Source organism: Myotis brandtii, unplaced genomic scaffold, assembly GCF_000412655.1.
Source record: "Myotis brandtii unplaced genomic scaffold, ASM41265v1 scaffold343, whole genome shotgun sequence".
Lineage (NCBI taxonomy): Eukaryota > Metazoa > Chordata > Mammalia > Chiroptera > Vespertilionidae > Myotis > Myotis brandtii.
The window spans coordinates 153,467-166,180 of NW_005363209.1; the positions used below are offsets into that span (position 1 = coordinate 153,467).

The 12,714-nt window shown below is 38.4% G+C and overlaps 1 protein-coding gene across 2 annotated transcripts in view; it reads left to right on the forward strand.

Annotated features, from left to right (window-relative positions):
• Window positions 1-377: 377 nt before the first annotated feature.
• The window catches only part of CCNC (cyclin C), a 23,600-nt gene continuing 11,263 nt past the window's right edge, over window positions 378-12,714 (forward strand). Inside the window, exons 1-6 of one of the 2 annotated variants that reach the window (XM_014543918.1) lie at window positions 378-665; window positions 5,795-5,901; window positions 6,739-6,823; window positions 6,977-7,046; window positions 11,117-11,168; window positions 12,078-12,133. In XM_014543918.1, coding sequence (XP_014399404.1) covers window positions 634-665; window positions 5,795-5,901; window positions 6,739-6,823; window positions 6,977-7,046; window positions 11,117-11,168; window positions 12,078-12,133 — 402 coding nt within the window. In that variant the 5' untranslated portion in view covers window positions 378-633. The remainder of the gene's footprint in view (window positions 666-5,794; window positions 5,902-6,738; window positions 6,824-6,976; window positions 7,047-11,116; window positions 11,169-12,077; window positions 12,134-12,714) is intronic. The other variant, XM_005871460.2, reaches the window with a different exon arrangement.

Below are 12,714 nucleotides of genomic sequence, written 5' to 3' on the forward strand. Positions count from 1 at the left end.
GGGAAAGAGGAACAAATGTAATCTGAACAATAAAGATTTAATAAAAAATTAAAAAATAAAAAAAATTAAAAGAACGCAGCCTTGAGGCCAAAATAATCTCTATTTCTCTTCCCAATTGCAGGAGAAAGAAGTGAAGTCAGAAAACCTTTCATTCGATGCCACCATGTTGCTTTGGGGTCCTGTAATATGGACAATGGAATAACAAAGTCGGAAGAGCATCGCATCCCCACCCAGCGAATGGTTACTGCCCCAGAAAACCAAGCAGCACGGGCTCCAGGCCGGCACTAGCGCCAAACTCTCGCGAGAGCCTCCCTCCCTCCTCGAGCCTTCGTGAGCACCAGTTTCCATCCACTATCTCGGTGCGACCAGAGGCTGTCTCCTCCCAGCCGGCTTCCTCCCCCGCAGCGGGGCGGGCCGGAACTTTTATCCATAGGAACGGGTTTGCACAGTAGAGTGTTGCCGGCCGGCGTCAAAAGGAATTGGGTGCCATCCTCTTCCTTTTACCTTCGTCGCGGCGAAGCGGAGCTGAGCCGATCAGATCGAGGAGCGCGGTTACCGGGCGTGCTGGGTCTATGGTCGCTCCGCGAGCCGCTCCGCCGGCTGGTGCTTTTTTATCAGGGCAAGCTGTGTTCCATGGCAGGGAACTTTTGGCAGAGCTCCCATTAGTAAGTGAGCTTCCGTCTTCTCGCTGGGGCTGGCTCTTGGGGGGGCGGTGATGACGGGGCCTGCGACTCCCCTTGGCCTAGAATAGCCCCTGTCCCGAACGCCCCGGAATCTCCCGGCAGTCGGTGGCGGCCGGAAGCGGGATGCGTCTTTCTCTGGCAACTCCCCTCTCCCCTCCCTTTGGCTGGGTTGGGGGATGGGGGGGTCCCTAGATCTGTGAGCGGGAAGCGTGGGGGAAGGGGCCTCTGGCTCCGGGTGGGAGGTTTAGGATTCTTGGATTAGCTAGGCGCGGGGTGCTGGGCTGGGCTGGGCTGGGCTGGGCTGGCACAGGTAGGGGAGCGTGGCACAGTTCAGAACTGGGCGCTGGCTCTTCAGGACCTGGTGGGTCACCTTTTGCCTGGGATCTCGCCAATGGGTCGGTATCCTACCTCGTCTTTTGTCATCCGCCTCCTGTCTTGAGTGGATTTAATGTTATTCCGAGAAGGAGTCGGGCTTGTTTCTTCTCTTTAACCGCCTCCTGCCAGTATTTTATGTCTACATGGAGCTTTGTTGGTAAGGTATAGGGCAGGTGCTCTCAACATTTATTTCATTAATCATCTGTGCCTGATATTTTAAGAGTGTATTTATCAGTGACGTTGCCGATTTCCTTCACCTTTTTCATGAATAAATTTTTGTTTCTGTCAATGACCATGGAAGAGCTAGAGTAATATTAAAAACATTTCCCCCTACATACATTTGTTTAAGCAGTCAGGAAGGTGGGTGATGGGGCTAATTGAACTTTGACTAGACAAGTGAAAGATGAATACAACCCGATAAAGATGATATCTTAGTGTAAATACTCTCTAATGCCAAGAGAGCATTAGTAGTTGTAATTTAAATTTTGATTCTGTTTAAAGATTGGATTACAGTGTTCTTTTTTTTTTTTAGCCCTTTGCAGAAAAAAGAAACAATGGGCATGGATACCTATTTTCAGAAAAGCAGATTTTCCTCTTGTTGTAAAGTGATTCTGTGGAGATGAAATGCTAAGAAAGCTTTACGTCTGATAGTTTTATTTTATTATACTGTTTCACTCACTGAAATATTTGTTTGGGCAAAATTAAAATACAGGAAATTTAGGTAGTGGAGAAGAGGTATTCTGAGAAACTGAAAGAAGGTGAGAGAATTGACAGCTGTTTGTCAGAATTTATAGGGATTTTTCAACTTAAAAAAATAATGTATTTGAGGGTTTTTGAGTTTTTTTTATTGTAGTTGATTTCTAACTTCATGCCATTGTGATCCAAAAAGATGCTTAGTATTATATCAATCTTCTTGAATTTGTATAGACTTGTTTTGTGCCCAAACATGTGGTCTGTCTTTGAGAATGTTTCATGTGCACTTGAGAAGAATGTATATTCTGTTGCTTTGGGGTGAAATGTTCTGTAAATATCGGTTAGATCTATCTGATCTAGTGTGTCATTAAGGCCTCTGTTTCCTTGTTAATTTTTTGTCGGGAAGATCTATCCAATGATGTCAGTGGGGGTGTTAAAGTCCCCCACTATGACTGTATAGCTGTCAATCTCTCCCTGTATGTCCATCAAGAGTTTTTTAATGTACTTGGGTTCTCCTATATTGGGTGCATATATGTTTACAAGGGTTATATTTTCTTGTTGAATCATTCCCTTTAGTATTACGAAGTGTCCTTCTTTATCTCTTGTTTTGTGAAGTCTATTTTGTGATAAGAAACCCTCACCAGTTTGGCTCAGTGGATAGAGCATTGGCCTCCAGACTGAAGCGTCCCGGGTTCCATTCCCGTCAAGGGCAGGTACCTTGGTTGCAGGGTTGCAGGCTCAATCACCAGGACCCGTGCAGGAGGCAACCAATTGATGTGTCTCTCTCTGTCTCTCCCTCTCCTTTCCACTCTCTCTAAAAATCAATGGAAAAATATCCTTAGGTGAAAATTAACATAAAATAATAATAATTGTAATAGAATAGCAGGAAATTTTCTGAAAAATAATATCAAGGAGAGGGTATTTTCCATACTAGATTTTAATTATTTAATGTTATATGTTTTTAAATAGTATGGTATAAGGAGGAAAAAACAAAAATAGGAAATTATAAAGAAAATTCAAATATAATGATAAAATTATACATTAGGAAATATTTTGGTGACATTTGGATAACCATTTGACAAACATTTAGCTGGATCTCTATCTATATCCTATACCAAAATAAATTCTGGATGGATCACAAATTTAAAGAAAAAAAATGGGTAAATTTCAATATGTATATAAGTGATTCAGATTACTGTATTACATATAATTAAATATTGAGAGATCATGCTAAACTTTGGAAATATTTGCAGCATATTTGATAGACAAATGATTTATTATCCATAATAAACAAACTTTAGATCAGAAGAATCTCCTAAACAAAACAGATGACTATCTCATTTAAAAAATGGCCATATTAGAATTAAAATGTACAAACGAAGAATTCTATTTGACTAATAAAAACATAGAAAATGTTTAACTTAAGATGTATACTTAAATAGCCCAGCCAGTGTGGCTTAGTGGTTGAGCTTTAACCCATGCACCAGGAGGTTGCTGTTTCAGTTCCCCTCAGGACACATGCCTGGTTGCAGGTTTGATCCCCAGTAGGGGCTCTGCATGAGGCAGCAAGCAGATCGATGTTTCTTTCCTTTTTTTTTTTTTTTTTTTTTTTTGAAATCTTCACCCAAGGATATTTTTCCATTGATTTTTAGAGAGAGTGGAAAGGAAGGAGAGATACAGAGAGAGAAACATCCATAGAAGAGAGACACATCATTTGGAAGATTGGCAATAACCCATATGGTTAAATACTTTAAGACATGCCCAGGTACTGTTAATAGGAATGGAAATTGTTGTGACTTATGGAACTTACTAGGTGTACCAGTTAATAATGGCGGATTTTATAATAAAAAAAAAAACACGATAATTTCAAGAGAAACATCAAAAGTGCTTTTATTCAAAGTAATGTCCATCTCTAGCTACAGGTAAAATCAGGTAATTTGTGGATACTGTCCCAATAGAACTTTTCTTGTTTTGGGTGGGTTAATACTTCCCAGGCAAGATTTTTTAACATGTCTTTAACTGGTTCTGAAGTGTGTGATGGTGCGTCATCATGAAGCAAAGTTACTTTGCCGTGTCTTCTGGCCCATTCTAGTCGTTTCACGATCAAAGTGTGGTTAAAATTGATTATTTGTTGTCGGTAGTGATCAGTACTGGTTTTAGAAGCTCATAATATACCACACCTTCCTGATCCCACCAAACGCAGAGCATTGTCTTCTTTCCGAAGCGATTTGGCCTTGCAGTCGATGTTGATGGTTGACCTTGATCAACCAATGATTCTGTGCATTTGGGATTCTCAAAATAAATCCACTTTTCATCGTCAGTCACAATTTGCTGCAAAAAAAGACTTTCGTGCTGTTGAAGCAACATTTTACTGATGACTTTTCCGTTTTCCATTTGTTTTTCGTTCAGTTGATGTGGCACCCATTTTCCTTCCTTTAAAATCTTTCCCATTGCTTGTAAATGATCGGAAATTGTTTGCTGAGCAACGTTGAATCTTTCTGCAATTTTTTTTGAGTTTGACATCCATCTTCATCCAATAATGCTTGTAATTGTTGATCTTCAAACTTTTTCGGTTGACCTGGACATTCTTTGTCTTTCACATCGAAATCATCACTTTTAAAGTGTTTAAACCAGCGTTCACAAGTATCTTGAGATGGAGCATGTTCACCATAAGCTTCCTGAAGTATATAACTTTTTCTTCAAAATAAAGTAATGAATTAAAACTTTCCGCAAATGCTCTTTTTTTGGCATGTAATTCGACATTTTTAAGCATAAAAATATCTGCCGAAACCGGTTTGCCTCAGTGGATAGAGCGTCAGCCTGCGGACTGAAAGGTCCCGGGTTCGATTCCGGTCAAGGGCATGTACCTTGGTTGCGGGCACATCCCCAGGAGGAGATGTGCAGGAGGCAGCTGATCGATGTTTCTCTCTCATCGATGTTTCTAGCTCTCTATCCCTCTCCCTTCCTCTCTGTAAAAAGTCAATAAAATATATTAAAAAAAATATATCTATGATGTTAACACCTTCAGCAAATTCGACATATGAAGTTTTGAAGCTTGCTGTCAATACAACAAAATAGCATACATATCAAATCGCATATATATCAACATGTGTAACTCCATCTATCGAAAAAAATCTGCATTATTAACCGGTACACCTAGTAAACTGACAATTTATATCAGTTACCAGCAAAACTGGCCCATCAGTTCTACTTCTATGAAATTATTTCAGATGCATTATTCATCAAATATATAAGGCTGAATTTCAAAGATATTCGTTAAAGTATTACTTGCAATGGAGTGGGGAAAAATAACCTACATGCCTATCAATAGGGATAACTAAATAAATAATGTTTCAATCCATAATGCTGTTCATCAATTTAAAAGAATGCTGAATAATAAATTCAGTGACATTAAAATACTTCCAATACATACTGAGTGACAAAAGCAGGTTGCAGAATAGTTTTTTTTGCGGGGGGGGGCAGGGGGGAGTCATGTCATTTTCATATCTGGTTAAAAATAGTAGACTTGACTAGGCAGGAGGAAGGAGGCTGTCAGTGAATAAATTCTGAAGCAGCTTTTAACATGTTTGGAATGGTTAGGTAGGAAAATTAAATACTCCAATTACCCATGAACAACTGATAAAAATATACTTCATCAAATTCAAGGCACCATCAGTTGGTGCCAAATAACTTCACCATTATTTTATGTATTACTAAGAAAGAATAAAAGTAGGGCCACTTAAAAGGCTGAGGCACCACTGATTGTAAGATGCATCTTTTTGTCAGAATCATAGTATCAGTGAAAATACAGTAAAACTAGTGACAGACTGAGAAGGAAGAGAGAAAATATAAAAAATTTCAGGGCATATTTACTAGCAAAATAATTCTGTGTTGGGAGTTTCAAGAAATGTGGAAAATAATGTCTTTCAGGGTTATGTGTACTTTGTATTTCTCAGAATGTTAATAACTTGTTTGGTCTTAGAATATTTTCTATGACTTCGTTGATTTTTCTATAGCATGTTTAACATCTTTGCTTCTTCTAGTTTGCAATGGATTTTGGATGAACAAGATCTGTTGAAGGAACGCCAAAAGGACTTAAAGTTTCTTTCAGAAGAAGAATATTGGAAATTACAAATATTTTTTACAAATGGTAAAAAAAAATTTTTAATTAGTTGAAATGGTACAGTTGATTACCTCTGAATTAAAATATTTTTGTGCAGTAATTTGTGATGAGCTGTTTTAGTCCCTACTTAATATTTTTATTTATACATGTAACCTTTTTACAACTCATATTCATTTATCTTTTTTTTACGTGATCTAAATAAAGTCGTTTTTGAATCTTAATGTCAGAAACATTCAAGACAGTTTCAAAGTATTCCTTAATCTTTCTAAGCCTTTATGATGCATTATTAAACTCAATTTAAGATTGGCTAGAGCAGATTACTTTGAGGATAAATGATTCTTTGGATTGACATCCTGTATTGGGCATTCCTATCTTACAAGTTTGCTTTGGAGGGAAGGGGATTTAGAGGCAAAAGATTCTTGCTCTGCTATATGGTAGCTTTGTCACATGATCTTTCTAACCTTCAGTTCACTCTTCTGCAAACCTACCTCTTGTTTGGAGGATTCATTATGGATTTGTAAGTAAACTTCATAAGTTGGTAGTTATAGTGAGTTTGATAGGTATTTAATCTTTTCTTTTTATATTCTAAAAATAATATGAGAGGCATTGAAATTCTTAGAAGGTAGAGGAGAAATTCCTATCATTCAACTTCTTTAATACAAGAATAGTGTTTGCTGTGGGGCAATTCAATTTTTTGTTTTTATTTATGCATATCCATATATTTTTGTAAATTCTAGTATTAACACTGTTATCCAAGTAGAGCTTTGTAGGATGTGTAGGTTTTTCCTCTATGTTAAAAATGAATATAGTTATGATTTAACCACATGGATACCAGAAAATACATTTAAAACTTTTTCTTTTTAGTTATCCAAGCATTAGGTGAACATCTTAAATTAAGACAACAAGTTATTGCCACTGCTACAGTCTATTTCAAGAGATTCTATGCCAGGTAGGACTGTTTTATTTTGGGAATGTTATGCTTATTTAAGACTCTTACATAAATTTGATGAACCTTAGTATAGATGAATCATGTGTTTGCCATAGTTATCTTAATTTTTTCTAGTGTTTTTTCTACATGTAACTTTGTTTTACTGTTTTTTAGGTATTCTCTGAAAAGTATAGATCCTGTCTTAATGGCTCCTACATGTGTGTTTTTGGCATCCAAAGTAGAGGTATGAAATAATTTTCTATTTTTCATCAAGTATAGTCAATGTGTGTTGCCCCAGTTTTCACATTACCTATGTAAAAATAATAATAGATGGTGATTTATGCAAAATACTGAAATTTGTACCAAAATTAAAGAAATATACACATATCTGTATTTTATATATTCATTTAATAAACAATTCTATAGCACTTACTGTGTATCAAGTGCTATTTTAAGTCCTTTTACAACTATCACTGACTTAATTTCCATAACAAAGAGATATATCCTATATAATAAAAGGGTAATATGCAAATTGACCCTAACAGCAGAATGACTGGGAATGACTGGTCTCTATGACACACATTGACCACCAGGGGCAGATGCTCAATACAGGAGCTGCCTCTTGGTGGTCAGTGCGCTTCCAGGTGGGGAGCGCTGCTCAGCCAGAAGCTGGCTCATGGCTGGCCAGCACAGCAGCAGTGGCGGGGGCTTCTCCCGCCTCCGCGGCAGCGCTAAGGATGTTCGAGCGGGCCTAAGCTGTTATTGGATATTGCCCAAGGGCTCCTGGGCTGCCAGAGGGATGTCTGACTGCCAGTTTAGGCTTAACCCCCCTCGGAGCAGGCCTGTGCTATTAGTCGGACATCCCCCAAGGGCTTCCGGGCTGCCAGTGGGATGTCTGACTGCCAGCTTAGGCCCAGTCCCCCTGGGGAGCAGACCTAAGCCAGCAGGTGGACATCCCCCAAGGGGTCCCAGCCTGCAAAGAGGGCACAGACCAGGCTGAAGGACGCCCCCCCTCCCTCCGTGCATGAATTTTCATGCACTGGGCCTCTAGTCTATAATAATAAAAGGGTAATATGCTAATTAGACTGGACGTCTTCCGGATGTCATTCCAGACATCCTTCCTGATGAAGCTGGGGCGAGGGGAAGTCAGCCTGGGTCCTGGGTGCCTGGGGCAGCCGGAGGAGGGAAGCCCAGGTCCTGGGTACCAGAGGGAAGCTGGTGCCAGCAGCCAGGGGAAGGAAGGCCTACTCTACATCGGGCCTCTAGTAGATATATAAATGAGGAAATTGAACTGCAGAGAGGTTAAGAAATTTGCCTAAGATCATGGAGCTGGTAAGCAGCAAAGCTAATATTTGAACCCTGGGAGTCCAGCTCATAAATCCCATGCACTTAACTGCTTTGCTGTACTGCCTCTAAGACATTTATTGTTTGGCACTAAGTAGTATTCCATAAGTGCCACAAGTTCTTACTATAACTGGACAGTATCCTTCTTCATTTGCTTTTTATGTCCTACTGTATTCCCTTCCTGCCTCCTAATGATTGGCTTCTCACCAACCCATAGGGAAAGCTAGGGGAAGGCAGGGATTGGGGGTGGCTCTAACTACATAGATTCTAATGAGGAATCATTTTGGCAGTGAGAGTAGAGAAATTAGGTGAGGGAGAGAGAAGAGAGATGAAAATTTGCACGTGAAACCAAATCTTTGGCCACCTTATTTACCTTTTCAGTATTTTTAAGAGAACTCAGGTAAAATGCAGACAATAGTAGCAGATATTGACTGGTTTACATAATAATCTATGCAGTCTTTAGCATTATGAAACTTTTGTGTTATGTTTCTGTTTTTAGCTCACAGCTTTAGAATAGTAATTGTATTCTTGAATATTGAATGTAATTTTAACCAAGTAAGTTTACATTCTTTTTGATACTCATTTTGAATTTTATTTTAGCCATTATTTAGGATTGTTGATGATATCTTTCCTGCATATTACCTAAAATAATGAGAGTTGACTCTATTAGAAATTATATTAAGACAAGCTTTTAGAGGTTTAAGGTTTTCTAATTGTAAGTGATAGTTTAAGGAGGCAGAACCAGCTTTGTTGTTGTTAAGTTTTTCAATGGAAGACAAAATGTTTATAAAAGGCCTGTATTGTGGGGTGATTTTTCCAAGTATTATCATGTAATTTTATGTATTTGAAGCACAATCAGTGTGGGAACCTAGACAAAATTTTATAAACTTCTCTTAATTTGTCTTGTTTCTTTATATTTTTTTGTTATATGATTTTCTAAGTAGAATCCTATTTTACAATTTATTGAGTGAAAGTTTTCGCCTTAAGAATTTTGCATAGCCCAGCTAGTGTGGCTCCGTGGTTGAGCCTCAACTTATGAACCAGAAGGTTAAGGTTCAATTCCTGGTCAGGGCATATGCCCTGGTTTTGAGCTCAGTGTCAGTAGGGGGCATGCAGAAGGCAACCGATTGATGATTCTCTCTCATCATTGATGTTGTTATCTCTCCCTCTCCCTTCCTTTCTAAAATCAAATATGTGTGTGTGTGTATAATTATTTTTATCCAAAAAATAATAAAAAATTATTCCTAAAAAAATGTATCTTCATATTTGGTTATAGCTTTTTTTTTTTCATCTTTATGACCAAATCTTTCTTTGTTTTGTCCAGCTGTGTAAAAATTAAATGGAAATGGTACTTAAGAAGATGTCTCAGGTGTTTACTTTTTAATCTTAGTTATTATAGTTTGAGGTTTAAATGTGAATATAGATATATATATATACATACATGCCCCGCTGCCCTCCCTTGTCCAAGGATAAGGATGTAAGTTGAAGGTATTTGAATAGACTAGATTTAGTTTAGTTTCTTTGTTGGCTAAGGAACCAATTCTTAATTTTTGTTTTAAAATGAAATGAAGCCCTAATCAGTTTGGCTCAGTGGATAGAGCAGACTAAAGGGTCCCAGGTTCGGTTCCAGTCAAGGGCATGTACCTTGGTTGCAGGTACATCCCCAGTAGGGGGTGTGCAGGAGGCAGCCAATCGATGTTTCTAACTCTCTATCCCTCTCCCTTCCTCTCTGTAAAAAACTCAAGCCCTAACTGGTTTGGCTCAGTAGATAGAGCGTCGGCCTTCGGACTGAAAGGTCCCAGGTTCGATTCCAGTCAAGGGCATGTACCTTGGTTGTGGGCACATCCCCAGTGGGAGGTGTGCAGGAGGCAGCTGATCGATGTTTCTCTCTCATCCTGATGTTTCCAACTCTCTATCCCTCTCCCTTCCTCTCTGTAAAAACTCAATAAAATATATATTTAAAAAAAAAAACAACTCAATAAAATATATATTTATTTTAAAAAAATAAAAAATAAAATGAAATGAAGGCTTTAGTAATCTTTTTTTTTTAAATATATTTTAGTCATCTTATTAGGTTGATTACATTAAATGAGGCAATGTATGTAAGGTGGATCACCTCGTAAATTTTAGTCATTTTTAGAATGGTGGTATATTAAGCTCAAAGAAGAAATGGGAACTGACATTGGAAGTCTTATACTATATCATTCTTCTCTTGCTGTTTCAAAAAGAATAATTGTGTGGTCTTTTGAGTTCTTTTGGTGATATTAAAGTTTATTTTCTTCAGAAATTCAACTGCTTTATTATTAAATGGCATGAAATATTTGTTAGTCCAGGTCCAATTGAATAAGAAGAACACTTAATATTCTTGCAGTTAAGGGCAGAATCTAAAAAATCTCCTTGGAAGCTAATTTGAGTGCAGAAAACTATCATGTCCCTAGTTTCTAATCTGGTATCTTTCAGTGATGTTAAATTAAAATTATTTAAACACTTAAATTGAAGCAATTTTAAGGAAAGGTAATACATTTAGAGATTTAAGTACATCATACCTCAAGTAGGTAGAAGATGAATAGACAATATAAATATGAGGGGAGCCCTGGCCGATTTAGTTCAGTGGTTAGAGCGTTGACCCTCGGACTAAAGGGTTGCAGGTTCAATTCCAGTGAAGGTCACATACCTCACTTGTAGGCTCCATCCCCGGTCCCAGTTGGGATGCCTGCCAGTGGCAACCAATTGATGTGTCTCTCTCACATCAATGCTTCTCACATGTTTTTCTCTCTGTCTCCTCCCTCCCTTCCACTCTCTCTGAAAATCAATGGAAAAAATATCTTTAGGTGAGGATTAAAAATAAATATATAAAATATAAACAAGGAGGAAACATAGGAAATATTCTGTTTTGAAAAGATCTCAAATACCCTTGAGTTCATTGGCTTTCTATGTACCTGATCTTGACCACTTTTTTTTTTTCTCTAGGAATTTGGAGTTGTCTCAAATACAAGACTGACTGCTGCTGCTACTTCTGTATGTAAGTGCAAAAAGTATATCCTGCTTTAAGGATGTAATTCTTAGGAGAGCTTTGTAGGGCATGGATGTTTTTCAGTTTATAAGACCTGTGACAGATTATTTGGGTTTATTAAATCTCCTGAGGTCACTGACATTCATGGCTATTATACTTGACGAAAAATAAAGTTAAGCCCGGCTGGAGTGGTTCAGTTGGTTGAGCATTGTCCCATGCACCGAAAGGTTGCTGGTTCGATTCCCAGTCAGGGGCAAGATCAGGCCGGCGCAGGGGAGCAAGCAGTTAGGTGGTGATCAGGCCAGCAGGGGAGAGCAATTGGGGGTGATCAGGCTGGCAGGGGAGGGCAGTTGGGGGCAATCATGACACTTGCTCCCCGGCGCTGGCCTGATCTTGCCCCTAACTGCTTGCTCCCCTGTGCCAACCTGATCTCGCCCCTAACTGCTTACTCCCCTGCCAGCCTGATCGCCCCTAACCACCTCTGCCTCGGCCCCCACCACCGTGGCATTGTCTGGAAGGAAGTCGGATGTCCGGTCGACCCGGTCTAATTAGCATATTACTCTTTTATTAGTATAGATATTTTTGTGAACAGATTCCTTCTAAGCTAAACGACCACATGGAAGTTTTGGCTTAAGAATATTGGATAAAAAAGTTATTCCTTAAAAAAAAAGTATCTTTTCATATTTGGTTATAGCATTATTTAATTGAGGCTCTGTAATTGTAATATGGATGGGGGCCTGGGACTTCCTGCCACTCATTCTGCTCACCTAAAAGCAAGAAAATCTGGGTTTCTAAGTGTCTCCAAGCTCCCTACTAAAAATGATTAAGCCCTACCTTTAATACTATACAAAGTGTTAAAGAACTTTGGGGTTAATTCACTTTCTCATTTACTGTTTTTTGTTTGTTTGTTTTCTCCAGTAAAAACTAGATTTTCATATGCCTTTCCAAAGGAATTTCCTTATAGGATGAACCATGTAAGTATATTGTATCAAGTAAAACTATTTGTCAAAGTTGCATATAAACTAGCTCCATTTTACATTAGAATAAACTGAATAGTCTCCTAGAAATGGCAGTTCCAAATATTACAATATTGACTTTAATTCTAAATGAAAGCTAAATTGTTTCTATTATTTTAAAAAATACTTCATAGCAATGGTTATAAACCTTGGGTGTCCATTAAATCACTTTGGGAACCTAATAATACTGATGTCAGGACCTCTCCAGACCAACTAAATGAAGATTTTCAGTCTTGAGGTCTGGGGACTGGTATTCCTAAAAGCTCCCAGGTGATGCCAATGTGCAGTTGGAGCTACTATGGAATGGTATGAAAATCATATTTGAAATTTTACATTGTGTTAGAAGATAAATCTCTATTGACATTCATATAGGCATGTTGTTTTCCACCTTGCAAGGGATTTCTTCATTCTGTTTAACTTGTATTTATTTTGTTTCTTTTTTTTTAAATTAAATCTTTATTGTTCAGATTATTACAGTTGTTCCTCTTTTTTCCCCCCCATAGCTCCCCTCCACCTGGTTCCCACCCCACCCTCTGCCC